The 22,600-nt window shown below is 38.0% G+C and overlaps 2 protein-coding genes and 3 non-coding genes across 6 annotated transcripts in view; 1 reads left to right on the forward strand and 4 right to left on the reverse strand.

Moving 5' to 3' along the window:
* Positions 1 to 1,444: 1,444 nt before the first annotated feature.
* On the reverse strand, positions 1,445 to 6,224 carry rps3a (ribosomal protein S3A). The gene is made up of 6 exons (XM_084715123.1): positions 6,079 to 6,224; positions 5,290 to 5,393; positions 4,162 to 4,349; positions 2,473 to 2,681; positions 1,845 to 1,954; positions 1,445 to 1,615 (listed from the first exon to the last, which is right to left on the reverse strand). Exons 1-6 carry the CDS (start codon positions 6,138 to 6,140, stop codon positions 1,488 to 1,490), a joined length of 801 nt encoding a protein of 266 aa, XP_084571249.1. The 5' UTR covers positions 6,141 to 6,224; the 3' UTR covers positions 1,445 to 1,487.
* LOC146329784 (small nucleolar RNA SNORD73) lies at positions 1,731 to 1,802 on the reverse strand. The gene has a single exon (XR_014769877.1). It is a non-coding gene; the product is annotated as a small nucleolar RNA SNORD73 (small nucleolar RNA).
* On the reverse strand, positions 2,132 to 2,202 carry LOC146329785 (small nucleolar RNA SNORD73). Its single transcript, XR_014769875.1, has one exon. It is a non-coding gene; the product is annotated as a small nucleolar RNA SNORD73 (small nucleolar RNA).
* Positions 3,855 to 3,925, reverse strand: LOC146329786 (small nucleolar RNA SNORD73). Its single transcript, XR_014769876.1, has one exon. It is a non-coding gene; the product is annotated as a small nucleolar RNA SNORD73 (small nucleolar RNA).
* Positions 6,225 to 11,997: 5,773 nt separating the features above from the next.
* lrba (LPS-responsive vesicle trafficking, beach and anchor containing) overlaps positions 11,998 to 22,600 on the forward strand; it is a 272,740-nt gene continuing 262,137 nt past the window's right edge. Inside the window, exon 1 of one of the 2 annotated variants that reach the window (XM_084715125.1) lies at positions 11,998 to 12,943. In XM_084715125.1, the coding sequence (XP_084571251.1) occupies positions 12,758 to 12,943 (186 nt within the window). In that variant the 5' untranslated portion in view covers positions 11,998 to 12,757. The remainder of the gene's footprint in view (positions 12,944 to 22,600) is intronic. The other variant, XM_084715126.1, reaches the window with a different exon arrangement.

The following is a 22,600-nucleotide window of genomic DNA, read 5'->3' on the forward strand; positions in this document are numbered from 1 at the left end:
CTGGTAGTCCAATATGGGTGTGATACAGTGCAAATGCAACTGAGAACCTAACCCTTAAAAGTAGTTTAAAAATGTCAATAATCAGGCTTTTCTTAGTGACCTTGCTGACTGTAATATAAAGTGCCAGTCTAAAGTTAGGACACATCTTCTCATTTAATGTTTTTTTTTTCACACTGTAGATTAATACTGGAGTCTGAAACTATGAAATATGTAATTAGGTGATAAGAAAAAATGTAAAAACCAGTCAAAATGTTTTTGCCTTTTTTAGAATCTAAAATATTAAAGAGTAACTGTGTCCTAGACTTGCCATCAAATATCGTTATATATATTGTTGGCCCATGTTTTTCTCCTACGCCTCTGTTGACCTACAAGTGTTCAAAGTTTTTGGCTGTAACCTGAACCATTTCTTATAAGAAAAAAAAAAAAAAAAAAAGAAGAAGAAGAAGAAGAAAAGAAAAACCCTGAATGAGAAGTGTGTCCAAGCTTTTGGCAGGTACTCTACATCACAGCTCTGAAATAAGAGGTGTAAAATTGGCATCAGAGTATTTTACAAATTCATTACTTGCTCTCATTGATAAAACATTCACCTCTTAATTAAAACTGCAGGGGTAAAAATAGATTAAGCCGCTGGTTCTCCAAAGAACTATCAATGATGTTCAAAGACAGGGACAAACCATGAGCTCTAACAAGGTAGAAATCAATGATCATCCTCCTTGATGAAAGCAAAAGCTATTTTTTATGCTATTGATTTGGTGAAGTTGACATCTTTTTACACTCCTGAGGTAGGGCTGGGCAATGTGGCTTATGTCAACAATTTTAGGTGATACTGCAATTACACATTTTCTCCAAAATAATGTACTGTATATTCTCAAATAGTTATGATGCTATCAAATTATGCATTTCTATAACTCAAGACAACTCATTGGTATATATACTAGGGCAAGGAAAGGACAAAATCAAATACCTCTAAATTATTTACACTATATAGCAACAAAATCATAGATGCTTCCACAAAATATGAAGATTTGGTCATGCGGAAATAACTAAGTGGGACAAAATAGTCCAAGCTCAGAAAATTACATCACTTCAATGTAATGCAGCCTTTAAACATTTGGGAAAAACTTATGCCATATCATGATGTTCAAAACCTATTGCTCAGCCCTACTCTATCTTGGTATCTGGTTGGATTTAAGTTACTACATTTTAATTTCACAATTTACACTTTCAAACAAGTTACAACAGTAACTTGGCTATTTGTTCTGAAACAGAGCTAGTTTTCCTAAAATAAAGGTTGAATGGATGAACAAAAGTGTAAAGTGTCTTAAATTGAAAGCAAGTGTTGCAAAGTTTTTGCAGGGCAACTGAATTAGATTTAATTGCTTATACAAGTTTCTTTTGTGTCCCATTACTTAAAGCATAAAAAGACAAAAAGAGAACAGTACAGTTTGTTGGTCATTTACATTTTTTATTAAATCTGTCAGGGTGTTTTAGACTGTCTCCTGGATGGGGGGCTCATAGCCATCAGCCCTCTCCACCTTGGCTCCAGTGTCGTCACCGGATGCCTTTGCAGCACTGCCGGCACCGCCCTCACCGTGGAGCTCCATCAGTTTGCCCACTGCAACAGAACACAAAGTGTTTTTAACTCAACTGAAAGACTAAGAGGGCGTTACATGACATTTCATTAGTCACATACATATACACACAATTATTAGCATTTTATCTTGTGAGGGAACATCAGCCGATCTCAAATGGGTAGTAATCAGGCGATCATATGGGACCGAAACAGTTTGTCATCATTTGTTCCCCACAGGCAAAAGCCAGTGTTATAGGTGTGCATCACTTACACTCAAACTTGGGCTTCTTAAGCATCTTGACCTTGCGGACATAGACGTCGTGTAGGGGGTAGATGGACTGGCAGGCCTTCTCAATGTCTTTGCCAACACTGTCAGGGATCCTGGAACACAACACAATACACAACACATTAAGGCAAAGTGTGATCCACAGATCATTTTCACTGACAAGTATGGCAAAAACTGGTTTCACTGAACACCTGGAAATATAACTAATTTCCTAAAAAATAAACTACCACTGACCAATTTATCTTGACAGGAGAACAATTATCTTGTGGAGGAACATCAGCTGATCTCAATGGATAGTAATCATGTGATCATATGGGACCGAAACAGTTTGTCATCATTTGTTCCCACAGCAATTATCTCCATTAAGAAACTGAAATTTAAATTTCAAATGTGAAAGCCATTACTTGAACTTAATATATGGACACACAATGTTAATATAATAGGCGCCATTTGTTTTTTGGTAATTAAGCTACCACTGACCCTAGAAACTAACTTGAAAACACAATGAATACATATTTTGGCAAAGCAGCCACTTAAATCTCGGACTAATATGTTGCCACAAAACATACTTTGAACAAACTCATTCAGAAATAGGAGGAATTGCACGACTTACAGCTTGTTGACGACTTCCTTCAGGTCGTTGGTCTGAACCTCACGGGTCATGATCTCCATCATCTTCTTACGGATCTGGCGGACCTGCTGGTGCTGGGCGTAGGAAGTCTTTCTGATCTGGTTGGTGCGCTTCTTTGTGAAACCCACACAGAACAGACGCAGAAGGTATCCGTCGGTGGTCTTCACATCCACGTGAGCTTCAATCATGGTCTGCAAGAAAAGAACAAATCAGTCCTGATTAGACTTCATATGGAGGATTTCAGCCCAACAGTCTCATCCTCTCAGTCCGCCCTCTTGTAATATTACCTTTATTAAAAGACCGTACCCGTGTGGCAATACAACTTTTGCTATAACCTCCCCCCAATCTGCTTCTTGCCACATTTCATTCTTCACACAAGATACAATTTTACCATCTCAGTTAGAGACTGCTGTTCAGTTCAGCTGGTGTTTGGAAAACTCAAGGGTAAAAAACATACAACCAGTGTTTCTCCATTTTTTAGAAACCAAAAAACTTTTGCAACTTAAAAAAAAGTTCAAGTAACAGTAAGCTGTTCTTCTGGTAATCAAATATTGAACACTTTTGCCAACTTGCTTCACAAAGAATTTAAAAGTTCCAACATAACACCAACCTAACAGTTTTCTTCAGATTTTGAGTTAAATAAAAAGATAGCCTTGCGGTGTTTCAAATGCAAGTCTTCTGGCTTCACTGCACTATTCTTCCTAAAACAGTGAGCAAACTTTCTGTAAATCTTCATCGTATACGAACAAAGATACTCAACATGGAGTCTAACCAAATCATTTCAACATCGCTTCTAAAAAAAATTACATTAAAACTTTACCCTAATAGATAGCTTTAAATCAGGTGTTGATACAGACCTCTGTAACTAACTGTAGATCACAGAACAATGATTGTTGGTTGTGACAACAGTCAAATCATGCATTCGTGATGAATAATTGCTTTTCATGAGGCCTTACCAAAAAGTTCACAAAAAACAATCTATTCCTCTAAAATTGCAAGAAAATGTCCAAGTACTAGAGTAATATAGTTTCTTTTTGTGAAACACTGCACCCATTTACTCTCAATATCTTATGAAATGGTCTTAAATTCACCACTCACTACAAAAGAGCAAATGAGCCACATTCATATGGCTGTATTTGCCTTACTGGAAAAACAAACATTTTTTCTCAAGAAAACCTCAACCACCCATGCTCCTTTCTAGCAACATCTCTTTAGGTGAGGCTCATTTGTACCAGTTTTTTTTTTTACAGTTACCCCCAGGAGTTACTGATCGAGCACCCAAAAGCAGACCCTGACCCAGGCAGTCCAAAGGTTCAAACAATCACTGAAATGATCTTGACAGGAGAACAATTATCTTGTGATGGAACATCAGCCGATCTCATTGGATAGTAATCAGGTGATCATATGGGACCGAAACAGTTTGTCATCATTTGTTCCCACAGTAATTATCTCCATTAAGAAAGTTCAGTGAAAACCCAAGACTAACTCTATATACATATATAATCCAAAATAAAGTAGGCGCCCTTTTATTTTTTTTAGCAGTCTAACCACCACTAACAGAGGATGTGTTGACAACTTCCTTCAGATCACTGGCCTGAACCATGTGACCGTCCCAGTCACAACCCAACTTCACTTGTACTCTTATACGGTTGATAAAAACATGATCATTACCTGCCACTTCTTGACCATGGAGCACATCTTATCACGGGTCAGGTCCATGCCGTGGAAGTTGGTGAGGCAGTTCTTGCCCTGCACATCCTCAGTGATGAGCTTGAACTTGCGGAAGGCCACCTCATCGTTCTGCAGGTCAGCAAGGCTCACCTCGAACACGCGTCCCTTAAGACCATCTGAGGCGATTCCTGAGAGGTTGTGAGAAACGTGTACAAGTTAGAAAACAAAATCTTAAAGTAATAACAATGAATGTGGTCACATGTGCCCAAGTATCCTGGTTATGTTTTGTAAATGTCATCCTGGTTTCAGAAACCTGTACAAAACCTCATCTTGATTTTGAGAGACTGGGACATGCTACCTGGGGTAGCCCAAAAGACTGCTACATGTATAGATCTGATCCTGGTTTCTGAACATTTATCATAGTTGTTGACTTCTGCGAAAGTAAAATCCAACTGCAAACAGATGATCAGAATCCTGGATACCGTTAGAATCATGTATACAGGAATATGAATGACCAAGTTTTTAATGGTCAATGTAAACATCACATACTAAATAAGATCAAAACCAGGGTACTCATGCAGATGTAAACAAAGTCCATCTCTAAAACCGATGTAACCTGAGTAACGAAATCAGTTGATGTAAGTCAGGCATGTCCAAACTATTCCATAAAGGGCAGAGTGGCTGTAGGTTTTTGTTCCAAACAGTCTACAGCACACCTGATTCGACTAATCAGCTGTTTGAAGAGTGAAATCAGTTGATTAAATTAGCTGAGCCTGGTGTGCTCCGGCTTGGTAGGAATGAAAACCTGCAGCCACATGGCCCTTCACGGAGCAGTTTGGATGTGCCTGATGTAAGTAATCAACTACCATTAGGTAGTCAAGCATTCTCACTGCATTGCCAAAAGTATTCAGGCATATGTGTCAAATTCAACAAGCTACCATTCTAAAATTTACAAAATGCCTGAACAGAATGTTATGGAAGCTATATTTCAACAAAGTTACAGATTATTTTCTAGTTTTGAGCTGGTGTAACTATTGAATAGTTTTCATCAATGACAGTTAAATGTATAAGAGACCTGAATGTTACTGTAGATATACCTACATATTGAGAAATTACACTAAGACTTACTGGTTCCCTGAGTCCTGGTGACCAAGGTCTTGCCAAGATTGCGGATGTTGAACATGGCTGGTGCCTTGACATCATACCAGTCCTTCTTGGAAAAAGGGTCCACACTGAATGAGAGATAACAAGCAGAAATGACAGTTAACTTGTCTGCACAAACCAAAATACAAAGTAAGCTTGCTAGCTTGAGGGGGGACTGACTGCTAGCTAGCCGGTTAAGCATGCACTACATAGGACACTACTCGAGCTAGTAAGCATCATTTACTCCTATCTGATCAATTCACAAATGTCAGCGACTTCCCAAAAAGTTGACCACACAATTCAGACGCTCGGATCGTTACTTTGTGCACATCACCGTTATCCTAATCAATAATCAAGTAAGTGTGGCGTTTGGCTGCCATGTCCGTAAGTAAGCTCGGGTAAATCCATGCTAACATTTGGTAACTGTTAGCATGGATTTAGCCATTCGCCAATAACGTTACTGGACGTACATATGCAGCCAAACTGGAAAATATTTTTATGCTGTCTTAGGCAGAATCAACGGGCGGTGAAATTAGTTAAGTAATGATTAAATCAACTGAATTACGACAAAGTACGACAGCGTAAAGTGAAAGAGACACAGCATGTCACAGCTCCATCCAGCGCCACTGAGGCCGGCGACGAGGAGAGACTAGCACTGGCCCTGGTAACATCTATTTAAAATCGGCTTCATCCTTCACATTTCTTGCACCAAAGTGGCACTAGTGAAAAGGACAAAGTCTGTTTCGTGTAACGACGTGTGAATTTGCTACTTACATCTTCTTTTTGGCACCTTTTTTGCCGCCTTTGGTCAGCCTCTTATTCTTGCCGACTGCCATGTTGGCTACAGGGAGTGAAAGAGGAGGAAATCGGAAATCCCGCGAGAAATAAAGAGACAGACCGAGATCGTGAGATTTGTCTGATCTCGCGAGTCCTTGTAATTTTCTTTGGTGCCCTCTGTTGGTGAAAGGCAGATATTACGAGACCCCCCATGATAATTTATTTACTTAACAAAGGACTTTATTTGTGGTGTCTGAGGAGGCAAATAAATGTAATTTGGGATTTTCATCGTAAAATAACTAATTCCCTTTTATTTAAAGTTTGCAAAAATTAAGAAAAAAAAGGTTTTGCATGACTCCACCATCAATTTTTAGACTTATATTGGACCAACACTCAATATCAGTGACTGACCTGAGATCAGAAATCAAGTAATATAAAAATAAATATTAAAAAAAATACTTTCATCTCTTAGTTTCTGAGAGTTTTGAAATTTAAGAAGTTTTTTCATGGCAGCTATATTGACATGAAATAGTAGGGTAGGCACAAGTTTTACCATTTATACTAATGAAGGTCCATTTAGTGCAGCAGAGACTTTCCAATGAGCCATCATGCACAATAACAGCAGCCTGACTCTATTTGACCTGAATGCAACAGAACATTAATGTTTACACTCTTTCATGTCACAATGGTTGCTGTGAAAAACAAATCTACTTCTGTGAATTTAAAAGGGGGAAATCATCATCAAATCATGTATCAAACCACATATATTTAGAACAATGGTTTTCAAAGGAAAATTAAAAGCTTAAACACTAAATCCCACAGTTACTGTGGATAGTCGTTCCTGTATAAAATCCAAACTGTCACAGCTGTTATATGCTTCCCTAGGCGACATATCAAGTGCACCATTTATATTGAGTTCAAGTGTACTTTACAATTAATTTAGGTAGGTCTGCCCACTAATGGTACAGTCATTACTTGGATTATAAAAGAAAATTCATCATCTGTAAGCAGGCAGAACCAGTTTCGAGGTGTGTAGCTTGTCATCCACCCAAACTGTGATTGTAACAAAGGGAAGAATTTTTGTCTGTTGGTAAAAAATAATATGAGTAAACAAAAAAAAAAAAAAAAAAAAAACTCCCATACACTCATAGTCCTTAGTGTTCATGTGCAGTATTATTCATCAGACGGTTAAATGACTGTTGATCACTGGTGAAGCAAACACATTCATATGTTTGTATCTTAATTATTAACTAAATTCTGATAAATGAATTGTCTCTGCATGCAAAAATATCTTTAGTGTATTAGATAGAAAAAGAGAGACAGCCAGCACTACAGCAGAGACACACTATGCACCATATTTACATGGCAGCATTTTTCTTCTGACATCAGGGTGGGAAGCTCAGATGCCGTTATCAAAAGGATAGTGTTGTACTGCTGTGTTAAAACATACGAAATCTGAGAAATTGCAATCGTGTCACGACTCCCGATTGATCAGAACTGAAAAGACAATGGATAGTAAAAAAGTAAAATATGTTGTTTTACCTTGAAATATGGTCCTTTTCAGTCCCCGATCAATCAGGAGTTGGTGACATGATAACGATATGGCAGATTTTGCATGTTCATGTGACTAAAAACCAGAAACACAGCAGTACAACAACATTTTGAGAGCAGCATTTGATCTTCCCACCCTGAGTGTGAATATGGTGACTGTCCAGCTGTTTTTTTCAGTGTCCTCTTATATATATTTATTTTTTTATTTCAACCAAAATGTCCACTGTATTCTTTAAACAAGCATCAGAGTGTTCTTGTGTCATCATCGGTGTACTTTTCTCTGCTTTCCAGGCATTTAAGGTGAATCTTGCAAGTTTTAGTTCGACAGTCTGAGAATGGAGCTCGTGGAAAGTGCTCATTGATTTAACTGCAGTCTTTCACACAAAATCATTTACAGAAATAATAATCATCTGCACAGATAGTAAGACTTTCAAACAGGAAGGCAGTTAAAGAACAAAAGATGATTGCAGTAAAACGTCTGTATGCCACTGAATGTCTCATTAGCTCTGTAGAGCCCATTTAGAACATAATAATAAGGCATGGTTGATGTTGGATTCAAAGGTCAGTAAAAGCTTTTCAAAGGCGTATTTAAGAAGGTCTACCTTTGGGCTGCAGTGAACAAGTCTGCTGATTTCAGGTCATTACATCAGAGGCCTGCGTCTGTCTCATGGGTGGTGCTGCTGGCTTCCATGACTCCCAGGGTCCCTGAGGGCGCAGCTACACTTTACCGGGAGGTCAGTGGTAACGGTGACGCCAGCTGCCTCTGTGGCAACGACACTCATAGATGCTCAGTCATCTTACAGACCAAAATATGAACTCACCGTGTGAGCAGAGACAAAAAGAAGACTAATACTTTAAAATGTGGGCTATATAAGTATTATAACTTTCCAGGCTGATTTTAATTTGGATTTCATGCAATAATAGACATGGATAAAACTGTGGCCTCTCGTCTATTCAGCTCTGTAAACCTCTCATGTGGTGCGGGGTTATTGGTGGTAATTTGAAAAGGCAAGCGAAGCAGAGCTGTCACTTTGCTTTAATGTCTGGTTTCCTCTGCCTCAGGATGCAGACATCTGTCAACGTGCTGCTGTGCTGCAGTCAAACAAAGTTCTAAATACGTTTCAACCCTCCCTTCTGTTATTTTCACAGCTTAAAGCTGTTTTGCTGCTTGTTCAGCATATAAGACCACCTTTAAATAAGCGTTAAAAGTTTCCCTCCTTGGGCTCATGGTACGATACAGTAGTGTGTTCATTTATGGTACTTTTTCATCCGTTATATTCTGAGGTGTGATTTTCATTGACAGATTTCATTAACAATACATGTTATTTTTAAATTGATATAATATCTTTTGAAAATATATTCAAAAAGTTATGCCACTGCATGAGTTAAGGGTGTGTAAGGTTGTAATGGTATGAGAGTTTCATAGTCTGATAACAGAAAATATTATGGTTTCACATCATCATGGTACACCGTATTACACTAATATCATCAGTTAGAAAGACCCTTAAAGGAACAAAAACAGATCTTTTTGATTGAATGTTTTATTATAATTTTACAAAACATTACAGTATGTCTTGACATATATAAATCTGGAAAATTAAAAAATGTGTAAAAAGTCTCATTTATGAAAAAAAGCTGTACATCTGTTTGGAAAGAAGAAACTAGGGGGAAAATAATCTGGACCTTCAAAAAAGGAATCTCTCTTTCTGAATAAACAAATCAAACTGTATATTGCAATACCGTTGATATGAAAACACACACGGCATGATAACTGTCAGTTTTCATACACGTTATTCTGTGATGTACCACTGCAACTGTAGCCACATGTGGCTCTGTAGACTATAAGATGCAACATGGACGTTTTCCTGAATTTCTTCGGATGGCTTTGAGATTTGTAATGGAGTAGGTAAAACTAACATGATCAGTTTCTTAACTGGTGCACACAGGGTCTAATGTTCCTTGTTGCAGTGAGATCAAAGCAACATAACACCATAAAGTCACATTAAAAAGGTCTTCAGACCTCATGACCTCTAAAGACTCAATACAGCACTTTAATTTGAGTCACAGCCATCATCAGCTGATATAAAACTATTTTTGCTTTCTGAAAAATATAGACTCGGTTTTCATTAAAAAAAATTGTATTTGCAGTTAATTAAGATTAATGGCATAAAGCAGCACTCTTAGTTTAATTAGCTTCTATTATGGCTGTTAATGATGACTTAAGTGTCAGATATGAAAAGACATTAAATTTTAACTACGTTTTGTTAAAAAAAAGTAGCAATATAATGCAATAATACTCCAAGTTACATTCAAAACTTAACTAAAGTATGAAAAGTAAAAGTTCTTATCATGCAGAATGAAACCTTTCTCAGAGCTGTTTATGTTGCAGTATTACTATTACTATTATACCCACATTCTGTACTCAGCATGTGGGTTAAGAACAGTTTAAAAGGTGCTAAAAGAAGATATTTCTATAAAAGCATAGGAACTAACTCCCCCACTGTCTTTATGTCCCTGTAAGGATGATGTAATATAAGTTGCTGTAACTGAAAACATATGTTGCAACTGTCCCCACTCTCCCCTATTTTGGGGATCCTGTCAGCTTTATATTTTCATTAATTTGAGAAAATGAGATGTTAGATTTACAGCTGAGTTTGTGTGTGGGTTAAGGACAGTTTAAAATGAGATGTTGTGCCTACGATACTGGATTTACCCCTGATACTTTGGACTGTAGGTTCAAGATCTGGGCCACAAGGGGGGTTACTGCTTACTGTACTTTTATGAATAACGGGGAGCTTCAAGACTTTGAAACCCTAAAAGAAAAGTTTGGATTGGAACACAATGACATCTTTCGATATCTACAAAGGAGACACCACTTCTGTCAAGAAATAAAAGGTGGACATAAAGAGGACATACTAAGGAAAGGGTTAATGACTGTATTTTTCTCAGCATATGGATCACAAAGTCTAACCAAAATCGTTTCTAGACTCTACAATGGATTTGTAATCCAGAAAACAATCTCCACATCATGTATTAAAGAGAGCTGGGAACAAGAATGTTTTATTTTATTTGACAGAGGAAGAATGGGAGTGTATCTGTGCTATCCAATGGCAAACAACTGCTTCTCTTAAGTGGAGAGAGTTTTGCTGGAAAAATGTGATACGTTTTTAATTACCCCATCTCAGAAAAAAAAGTTGCTGGAGACATTTTGGCTGTGTGAATGCTAATCATTATCATATTTTTTGGGAATGTAGTGTAATTCGTTCCTTTTGGCAGGATATACATATGGTAATAGACACTGTGTTTGATAGTAAGATCCCATTCACCTTTGATCTATTGTATGGAAGTAAATTACCTAAAAGCATGATGTTAAGAAGACAAGTATTTATTTAAAATAATTTTGGCTGAAAGTATGAAAGTTATACCTAGAAAATGGCTACAGCCCAAATCACCTACAGTACAAGAATTTATTTAAATTATATTGGACCAAATGGGCACAGTACTCTAATACCTGGTTACTTTCTTCTATAATTTATTTCATGGAGGTGAACATTAGATAAAATAGTTCCCCTGTTAGAGGTTTAAAGGGAACTAATGAAAGATCTAATGATGCTTTTTGTCCTTCGCTTGTTTTATATATATATATATATATATATATATATATATATATGTATATGTGTGTGTGTATATGTATATGTGTATGTGTATATGTATATGTGTGTATATGTATATGTATATATATGTGTGTGTGTATATGTATATATATATATGTGTGTGTATATGTATATATATGTGTATATGTATATGTGTATATGTATATATATGTGTATATGTATATGTGTGTATATGTATATATATGTGTATATGTATGTATATGTATGTATATGTGTATATGTATGTATATGTGTATATGTATGTATGTATATATATATATATGTATGTGTGTATATGTATGTGTGTATATGTGTGTATATATATGTATGTGTGTGTGTATATATATATATATATATGTATAGAGAGAGAGAGTCATGCTGTAAAAGCCTTATGTTGTAAGTCAGCAAAATGAGTGATTGTTTTAAGTCTCTCAATAAAAACAACTATAAATAGCAATAAAATGAGCTAGACATTTCTATGAATGTATAGAAAGTCCAGATCAGTTGTGGCTCCTTTATGTAAAGCACAGTATTTGCACTTTATTTTCCCTCACTGCCCTTATATCTTTGTCAGGATGATGTAACATGAGTCGCTGTAACTGAATCCATGTGGAAGCGCTGTTGATTTTAACTGAATCCCAGTGTGTCGTGCTGGAAAGCCACCTGAGCGGCACACCTGCCACTGAGCTGAATAGACTCAGCTCTCCACTGCGCATGCTCCGCTCACTCAAGGGCTACACTGTCATGGCGGTGACGAGCTGAAGCTACCGGGGTAAATCAGGAAGAGAATGCAGCGCAGCTGGGTTAACGTTGACATTTGAGCAAGTCGGTGGAGTTTGCCGGGGAGGACGGAGCGGACCGCTGTCCTTCGTCGACTTCTACCGGGGCTGCTGACGGACTTGCCCCCTCCAGTTTGTGAGTTTTTTTTGCCTCTGCCGAGCGCGCTACCTGTCAAGTGTCTGGACTCAGTGACAATAGCAACTTCACTGCTGTAACGTACGGAGATATTAAAGTCACCGTATCCTCGTTTGCCATTTGACCGAGCAGAGGAGAAACCAGGTTAAGGGCGAGCTCCGCTTCACCTGCTTCTCCTCCTTGTTACCTGCAGCACACTTCTTCCTCACGGCTTTTAACAGCATTAATCCATTGGTCTGCTATCAAGTTACGGTCCAGGGGAGAGGAGGAGTAGTTCACCGTGGAGTGAAGCGGTGACATTAACAACCTCCCTGTGTCAACGGCTAAATTCTCTTTGCGCCTTCTCCCTCTTTTTTTGCCCACTTTCGAGGCTCATTCGCTCAACAGTTTTGGATGGGGAGGTTCGGTTTGTGTGCCTGTAGACTGTCAACAACTCAGCTGAAGGGGAGATAGATCCCTCTTTCTCCTCCGACATCGGCTGCACTGTCTGTCACCGTTGGAGGTGAACAGGTGCCTTACCTGTGAACGCCACCTGTCCCGTCCTCCCTTCCGGAGCAATGGCGAGCGAGGAGGCAGCGGGCGCCGCGCAGCCAGGTGATGGAAAGGACGGGAGAGCGGGCGCCATGGCGCTCAACCCCGGGGTGCCTATCAGGGGGATAAGGATGAAATTCGCCGTGCTCGCCGGCCTGGTGGAAGTTGGTGAAGTTTCCAACCGAGACATTGTGGAGACGGTGTTCAACCTGGTAAGCTGATTATGAGATCTCAGGATAGGCCTTAGATAGCAGCACTGTCACGCTGTGGTACTGACAGTGACATCTAAACGTTTCGAAAAGTCTGACATCATCCTCATCTGCATTCAAAGGCGCTGATGATCTTTGAGCACTTTGCAATATCAGGCTAGGTGGAATACGTTTGCACCAGTTGTTTTACTGTAAGTGTATGGTGAGCAGAACACAGCGGAAACTATCATGAGTCATACAGTCCACTAAATTACTTTTTTCCTGGTTGCCCTGTTTTTCCTGGTTGCCCTTATTTGAAATATTATATTATTTCTTTGCTCCTGCGGCGTTTACAGTGTGCTACAGTTTAAGTTCAAGCACAGTTCTCATTTGGCACATTTATTATGTGTCTACTTTCATATGCCTATTACACTTTTATACAGTTTTTAAGTTGGATATCTTCTAGGGATGCACAGGATAGGGATGAACACATTTTTTTGCAATGATCCCTCAAATGTGATCAAACATGAAGGCAGGATATTTTGCAGTTTAACGTTAAACTTTATTGTACAAAAAGACATCAAAGCCCTGAATCTGTAATCTTTTGCAAGTATTCCTAATTGTAATAATAGTAATAAAAATAAAAAACAACATATGCATATATTAAACTTGAAGCATGACAAAGCTAACTAAATATAAGTCTGTAGGAACATAGTTTCATGTAGGTGCATTTCGAACAACATAAATTCCAATTTTCATATAGACTAATATAGCTGTGATAGTCCAATAGGGGACTAGTAATGTTGGTCGACTGATAGATCAATTGGACTATAGTTTACATACATGTTACAGTTTCAGAACAAAACCACTTGATTGCCTTTACATATTGTGTTACAGTTCTCATTTGGCATGTTTCTTATTATTTGTCTAATTTCATGTCTGTTATAATTTTATACCCTTTTCAGGATCATAGCTCTAACAATTAGTCGATCGTAAGAAAATTAGTTGCCAACTATTTCTATAATAGATTAGTAGTTCTAGTCATTTTTCAAGCACAAATGTGAAACATGTAATGGAGGCAGGATATTTTACAGTTTTTTAATAAACTTTATTGCCCAGAATGACAAAAAAAATCAGTTTTTTAAACAAATATAAAGAACTATAAATAAAGAAACACAGAAATTGATTTTCTAATATACATATACTCTACTTTGAGCTGAGATTTGAAGATGCCACTTGGACCTCTGGGAAATGGTGATGTCAGTTTTTCACAATTTTTGGACATTTTACAGAGTAAACAATTAATTGTGCAAATAATTGGCAGATTAATTGATAACAAGAAAAAAAACGCTAGTCGTAGCCATAATTATATACTTATTTGCTTAGACTATAGAGTTACAGTGTGATACAGTTTCAGTTCAAAACTACTTGATTGCCTTTACATATTGTGTTACAGTTCTCATTTGGCATGTTTCTTATTATTTACATAATCTCATATGCCAGTTTTATACTGTTTTAAATTGGTATCTCTCTCTCTATATAATGATAGGTTTATCAAAGGAAAAAACAGTGTTGCTCAGTTTTTAATTGAATATGACATGACGACCAAGGTCAGAAGACTCATCATAGCAGAAAAGCTGTTGAAGTAAATCGGCCGCTGATTTTTGTGACACATCCAGGTCAGGCAGAGTGTGTGTGCGCCTTATCTGTCCACTACCTGTTGTTGGCCTCCCTAAAGTCCTTATCCAGATTTGTCTGTCTGTAGCACTGATAGCTCCTTTGGCTGCCCGAGTTATAACATGACTTTACAGCACCTGCCTCCACGAGAATGAATGAAAGTAAGGGTGACGAGGAAGTTCAGCGTGAAGGAAAGAGAGCACGCTCTACAACTAGAGTTTGGCCGGTTAGGTGAGAGGAAGAGAGGCGGGGGGAGGAGGAGAGGTGAAGGTGGAACCTGCAAAACTGCTTTGTCACTGTGGCAACACAATGGAGTCCTTTTTTTTTTTGAAAAGGGAGGCTCTTCCACCATGTCTGTAGTCACAAAATTTACTCCAACACCAACCCCCACAGTGGAGCCAAATGAAACTGTAGTAGAGTTACTTCTGCTCATGAGGCTGTAGCACTGCTAAACTCAGAGCTCCTCTATCATCCAATCAGTGAGCCACTACGACTGTGAAAACCAGCAAATATTGAACTGATTATCCAAACAATTGCAGATTAATTTTCTGTTTGTTAGTAGGGCTGCAACTTATGATCATTTTCATTATCAATTAAACTGGTGATCATTTTCTGGATCAGTTTGTTTGTTCCATACATTGTCAGAAAATGGTGAAAAATGTTGTCCACTGTGTCCTCAACTCCAACATGATGTCCTCAAATGTCCACAACCCAGAGATATTAATTTTACTGTTAACAGGGCTCCTTGCAACTTGATGATGTACTTTCTTACTGACGTATTTTGTACATCAGTAAGAACTAAGGAAGAGCTGGAATAGTCACTCCTGTTTTAATGGTGCTAGTTGTGATTTTAGATTTGTGCAGAAATATCAGATGGAGGTATTGTTTTCAGTTGCACAATCCAGAGAGAGAGAACAACTAAAAACAAAATGTTTTTTGCATTTTCTGTGTGGAAAGGTCATTATATGAGCTGGAGAAACAGTCGTGTGTTTTGACAGGAATATCAGTGTGCAGCAGCTCTGCCTGAGTCTCCGGGACTGCATGTTTGCCACGGTCAGTGTCATTTTAGGGCTTTGAGAAATGACACCATGCATTTCATTATGCTTACCACCCTCCACGCTCTGTCTCTCATGCCCTCCACATCCCCTGCTCGCTCTCCACTTGGGTGATAATTTGATTTACCATACAGGCCAGATTCTTGTCTCATTTGCAGCCGTCTCAGTGCTCGAGTCCTTCAGTATATCTTGTTAAATTCAACACACTTTTCCCCAAAGAGAATTATCTTAAAAAAAGTGAATAATGTGAGCCAAAACAGTGGTTGAGATGACTCGTGACACATGGGCTGGGGTTATTAACACCAGGATTCACTAGTGTTATTATTATTTTTTTTTTTAAAAGCAACCCATTATGCTGGATTTGTTTTTGCCTGAAGTCAGTAAAGAGGGAAGAAGAGTATCTCATTCTCATTTAGTCAAAGCAACTGTACACTACTCTGTGGGTTTTACACATTTGTCTCTTACATCCCGTCCGTGCTAGCTTGATATCTGTTTAAGGTGCTACAGTATCTGTTTCAGTTGAAAGTGAAAGAAAAGTTTAGTAAACCAGAGAATGAATATACCCCCCCCACACACACACACATTTTTTTTTTAGAACAGTTAATATTTAAACCGGTATTCATGTTTTTAATTAAAATGTTAATGTGTCTGTGGTCTGAGTATCACAAGCACACATGAACTGTAGGTAGAAACTCTCTTGTATTCTGCCACTGAGATGTGCTGGTTGCTTTCTCATGGCTTATTGGATTGTACCTGTCTTGGTTGACAAGTCTTTTTTTAACCAGAGCTAGTGCACTGGAGGCAAAGACCCTCACAACATTTTTTTTTTAGGTCTAATTCAGTTTTTCAAGCACAAGTACAGTAGTGTCACACTTTAAGATATGACATGTTTTCTACATTTTTTCCCCAGTGGCTGATTAAATTAAATGGCATGTTTGCACACAGCCTCCCCCAATCTTTGCTGCACAGAAGGACAATGTGCGGAAATTCAGCTTTCACCCGACTTTATTTACATTGGCCTTTAGTTGTGTGTTATTAAACCCCCTACACACCTCTGTCAGTCCACCCACACAGGTGTTGTCACTTATGTGGTCTGATTAGACCTCTTGTCAGGTCTGTGTGGGCGTGTATGAACAACAAAGCAGAACGCCATCCACCTTCAACCTGAGGTGATGTCTATTCAGCCAGAATTAGTGATTAATGTTGGTTAAAAACATTCAATGAAAACACTACTTTCCAAAATATTGATATAAGGCTGCACACATTTGGTAGTAAGAAGCTTCTTGGTACACATAGTTTTTAGGGGTGGAGGAAAAAAATTGATATGGCACGGTATTCTGATATTTTATGTGGAAATATATCAGTACATGGATGCCAAGTACTGATCTTGTACAGATTAGAAATATTGCAAATGCAAATTAACCTCTTTGGTGCTAGCATAATGAAATCAGTTTCTTTGTCAGTCTACTCTGTAGTGCTAAGTTTTTATTTATTTATTTATTTTTTGGTGAGGCTGGCAGAGGTCACAATCAGTGGGATTTGTAGGGTTGGTCAGTCTGTCTTCCAGGGTTGTATATTACAAGTTTCATCACAATACAATATTAAATCAATACAGTATTTGCAGAAATCGTCAAGTCTGCCATGATACAATTTTGATACGATTCAATGCAGGCATCTGTGATCAATATCGGATGATATTATATGTCCATTTAACACAATAAGTTATATTTATGTTAACTCACAAAAAGCAGCCAAATAATGATTTGACAGTTTTGTGACTAAACTCTGTCAGACATTTGTGACACAGACATGTCATGGAAATTTAAAAAATAAAGTAGTGTCTTTAAAGATGACATAGATCGATATCTTCACTTTGCATTTTTTAATATTGGATTGTTGAACATTGAATTGATATATCCGTTTGCTTGACAGTGTTTTTCTGTAATAAGTGATTAAAAGTTCAAAGTTTTCCTTCAGTGATATAATTTTCAGTTGAAAAAGGTTATAAATTGCAATTTATGTTGTCAGAATATGTATACACAACATATTACAAAACATTTAAATCACCCACCCATTTTTACCTTTTTAGCCCTTTAATGCAGCAATAAGCAATATATTCTACACTGAATTGAAGGACTACTAATAATATGAAAGGTCTACTCCCAGCCCCACTGAGAATCAGTGCCCTACTTCACAGCACTGTGCAGATTTTAATCACTGTGATTTCACTGTTGATCTTGTGGGCCTAAAAACCAAAACTGTACTGGTTCAGATAACCTACAGGGCAGCAGCTCCCAGCCCATAAGATCACACAAACTGATTATACAGCGTACCTCTTGCATTGCAAAAAGGTGGCAGTGAACATAGTTGAACATCTAGATGGCAGAGAAACCAGTGGAGACCTATTTCTGGCTGCCTGTCAAACTTCCAAGTCCAATGGTCACTGGTGTTTTAGCCCTAGTTTGGTCTGCCAACTCTTGAGGAAAGTATCTGGGAAACTTGGGCTGGTAAATGTTTGACTTTCTTCACCAGGCAGTCACACGTTCACTTTGTTATTTAAGGCATGTAGCATAATGTGAGTTTCTGTGAGCTCCTGTGCTGTAAGTGGCAACCCACACTTGTACAGGAAGCGGCATTGTTTTTTTTTGTTTTTTTTTGTTTTAGTCTGGCAAACCGAGACAACATGCTGAAAGCTGCGAGGAGCTGCAAATAAGTGTCTCAGTTGGGCTGCCTGCAACAAACGTTACTGACAGATGTATCCGTCTACTCTGATGTCATTTTCAGTTGACACTGAGGCGGGACTGGTGGGGGAACAGTTAACAGGCAGTTGAAAGACAACTTTCAGATGCAAACTGTAATGACACCTCCTTATTAGGGATTATTATAGATGAGAAAGAGAAAGTTTTCTGCAGTGACAAAAGGAGCAAAGGTTAGGGCAGTAGGATCTGTATAATAACCCTGTAACTATAGAATGATAATGATAATAAACATTTGCTGAACTTAGAAACATTACTTATTTGACAATAAAGGTCATCATCTGCACAAGCTATGTTATATGCATATGTTATATGCAATACATACATATTTCAGTTAACACTCTTGAGCCTCCATTATAGTTAAGTTGGTTTTATTTGTATAAGTCCATATCATGACAGAAGTTATGTTTGGGCCCTTTGCACACAGAGCAAGTCTAGACTGTACTCTTTATTACAGTGTTTACAGAGCCCCAATAATTCCCACCATGAGCAAGCACTTGCAGGAAAAACTCCCCTCATATATCATCATATCTTTCCTAAAGATGACAGACAACAACAAAAATCGACTAGTGTTAAGCATCAATATCACCTCAGTTATCATTACAAACATTACAGTGCTGCCTGCCCTCCGCTGAGCAGAGCATAGGGTCCTCCAGGACTCTGTAAACCATTGACTAATGCAAAGCTGCCAGACTTCCAGGCTCATGGCTTGTCTGTTAGGTGACACAGGAGATGGGTGAGTTTGTGGTGTGGAATGTAACTTTGGCTTTACCTGAAGGCAAGGTCATAGGGTTGTCTGCTTGCTCTGTGGACAGCAGTGGAAACCAAAGCTATCCTTGACTTCCACAAGGTCATTTTTTTAATAAAAATCTCTGATTTCAGATTCTCAAATGTGAATATTTTTCGTTTATGACAATAAGTAAGACATCTTTGGCTTTGATCACAAGATTTTGACCATTTTCTGACATTTTTTGGATCAAACAACTTGTCCATAAATCAAGAAAATAATTGAGAGATGAATCAATAATGAAAATAATCATTAGTTGCTCTATTTGTATCCATATCATTGTTTATGTCCCTTTATAAATTTGAAACATGACATCAAGGCAATGTCTGTTTCCTTTTAATGTATACTGCCAAGAGTACCACACAAACGCCGCAACACAAGGGCAACCACACCTGTAACTCATTGCGATTTATATATTTTGTATGGATTTATTTCATGATACATCCATTTTGGGAACTAAAAATTAATTCCTCCTTTCTACTGGACTGTTTTTAAAATAACAGTCTGGTTATTATTGAGAACATTAACAATGAAATCATTTGCAGGAACTGACTTCATATTTTCAAATGTTAAATGTGTAATTCTGGAGAATGTCTTACTATGTTCTAATTTAGGCCTAAATTGTGCTGCCAGTCTAAATACAATTGATTAAATCTATATTTGGTTATAGGTATGGCTAAAAAGTCATCTTATGTTTCAGGTCTCTTAATATTTCATCCCATGTGCTGGTATTAAGTTTCTTTTGTAACGGGCAACTGTAAAAAAAAGTAGACCCCATTATTTGTTATGAATTTCAGGCTTGCTGTCTTGGATTTCTGTCGGAGATAAATTTGATAGATTGATAGATTTGTTCAGTAATATTTTAAGGTATTGTTCTTTGGATGCACATGTACGTTATCTGTTTGATGGTTAGTTGTTGCCCACTTAATCATCTCACGTACTGATGTTGACACAGAGGATCCTCCTTTGAGATACACTGTCACAACTGAAATTAATTGTTCTAAACTGCATCTTCCTTCTCTGTGCTTCTTTAAATAGTCTACTTAGTACTTTTCCTACAAACCACTGTGGGGAACAATCATGCAAAGTAGCTGTGCTCTGGAATTTATAGTGTGTCAGGTTTTAAAATCGTGAAATTGATTTTACCAGCTTTACTTTTGGTGTGAGCAGATGTAGGCTATTTTTACCTTTTAGTAACAAGGAACTAAGGATGGCTGCAGTTAGATGATGAGATAAGTTATAAACCCCAACATAGAGACGAGTTTTAATACCACCACCTTTAGTCGTTTTTAAGACTTTAAAGACCTTAAAACCATATCTTCCCATTCATACCTACCTATTATCTAGCCCGAGAGATGGTTTTGGTTATATGTGCCAAGGTTTTTTGTGATTTGGGTGAACCTTTTAAAGATTTAACAATGCGATTATTGTCGTGTTCACTCCTTCTCCTTCTTTGAGAACAAGGCAGTAAGAAAGTAGGAGTTCCAAGTGATTTAAGTGTAATAGTAGGGTGTGAATGTTGTGTTCTAATACAAAAAACATTGTTCTTATAATTATTATTCCACCACGGTTTTGGCACCTAACTCCTTCCACATTTTTCAACATAGAAACCTCATTCAAACTTCAAAATATTCAGCTCAGTTCAGAATAACTTTTCAACTCTTAACTACTCATTCATATTTTCAGCTAGAAACTTCATTCACACACCAAAATATTCAACATCTTTCATACATCTTGGCTGTCATTCAACTTTTCAGCAAATCAGTTTATGGTCAGCTTTTCAACAAACATTAAATATTCCACAGCTTTCCTCCTTTATTGTTATTATTCAACAGCAATTCAGTCCAGTGCCAGCCTTTCAACAAGAATTAAAATGTTCTACATCATTCGCACATTATTGGTATTATTCCAACTTTTAAAGCCAGCAGTGCAGTTTCGCATCAGCAAGCATTCCCCCCCTTCAATTGCCTTCTCTAGTTAAAAACTGTGGCCTTTCAAATCAATAACCGCTGCAAAAACATTAGAGTTACGACCCTGACAAGAGTTAATTCCCTGCCAATGTGCATATGATGTAGACAGGAATGCAACACACACACACAAACATCCCTTCAGTTGCACACAATAACACAAGCGGTAGGGGAGTGAGGGCGATCCTTGTCCTCTCTCCAGGCATGCTTTGCCCTCTCTGACAGTAACAAAGAGCCCTCTAATCTGACACATGAATGAAACCCTATCTGCTTCTCTCCGTTATCTGTCGCATCAGCCCAATTCCACGGTCACACCTTTTCCCTCTTTCTCAACTGTAGCAGAAAGCAGTTTGAAGCCCTTGAGGGCTGTTGTCTAAATAAGCATGACCAGACTCCGTTTATAGTCCTCCTGAGTGTGTGATTTGTTTTATTTTCAACTTTACCTTCAACGCTTGTTGTGTCCATAAACAAAAGCAGGGCATTTTGTGGCCTTTGCACCATTTTTGCTGTAACATCTTGTTGACAGTTATCGCAGATCATCTCAGGGGTGCACACACAGGTTTGACCAGCCAGCTTGTGATTCTAACTGGTTCTAAATGACCATTAATGGGATTTCCATTTTCTGCTGACTATACAGGTAAGCAGAAGACATCCCTGTAATGGCGAGTCATTATTCAGCCCCCGAGCAGATCAGATAATGCACCCATGCCTCATCACCTGCTGTGTGCTGACAAACAGGCATAGGCTCTGGCCTGAGGATTCGATGGCATTTGAAACAGATGTGTATCAACTCAGAGTCCGTCAGGTCTTAGGCAACTATTTTGAGACATCTGACTGGGAAAGCTAACACTATATTTACACTATATTTAGAAGATTGATAATGTTTAACCTTGTCAAAACCACCATTATAAGCCAGTTATTGCTCTTTCAGTCAACAAGACCAGAGTCCTTTTGCAAAAACTGTAATTTTTCCTTGCAGGACACAGTAGGTGTCAGTCTACTGCTGGCTTGATTGGTCAGTCAGTCATACAATAACACAAACAAACAGATTGAGATAGAGGTAGACCAGCAAATTCCGTCCTCTGCAAGGTAACATTATTGATTTTGCCAATCTAGTTTGGTTATTTTGGACAAAGCAATAATCCTGATAGAAAAGGCGGTCTAACAACAAGGTAAAGTGGTGAAAATATTGTAAATATAGTGTACACTTAAACTGAGAGTGTTTTTTTAGGTGTGAAATGTCTGAAATGTCTCTTAAAACAAAATCACACACATTTAGATTATTCAGTGTGGTCTCCTTTGGATAACCAATATCATAGGTTTTTTACTTCAGTTCACTGAGCCTTACCTAACACTGTTTGGAGCCCCCTGGGGAGACCCACCTCCCACTTTGAAAACCTCTGTTCTAATTCATTAGAAATTTGATTTGACTGTTGTTG

Source organism: Lutjanus erythropterus, chromosome 3 (assembly GCF_056507025.1).
Source record: "Lutjanus erythropterus isolate fLutEry1 chromosome 3, fLutEry1.hap2, whole genome shotgun sequence".
NCBI lineage: Eukaryota > Metazoa > Chordata > Actinopteri > Lutjaniformes > Lutjanidae > Lutjanus > Lutjanus erythropterus.

What these genes read in the sequence shown, in the direction of transcription:
- rps3a (XM_084715123.1), bottom strand. Translation starts at nt 6,140, where the DNA reads ATGGCAGTCGGCAAGAATAAGAGGCTGACCAAAGGCGGCAAAAAAGGT. An exon ending in CACCAGGACTCAGGGAACCA is followed by an intron (nt 4,350 to 5,289) that starts GTAAGTCTTAGT and finishes ACAACCTCTCAG; the next exon opens with GAATCGCCTCAGATGGTCTT. An exon ending in TAAGAAGCCCAAGTTTGAGT is followed by an intron (nt 1,616 to 1,844) that starts GTAAGTGATGCA and finishes GTTCTGTTGCAG; the next exon opens with TGGGCAAACTGATGGAGCTC.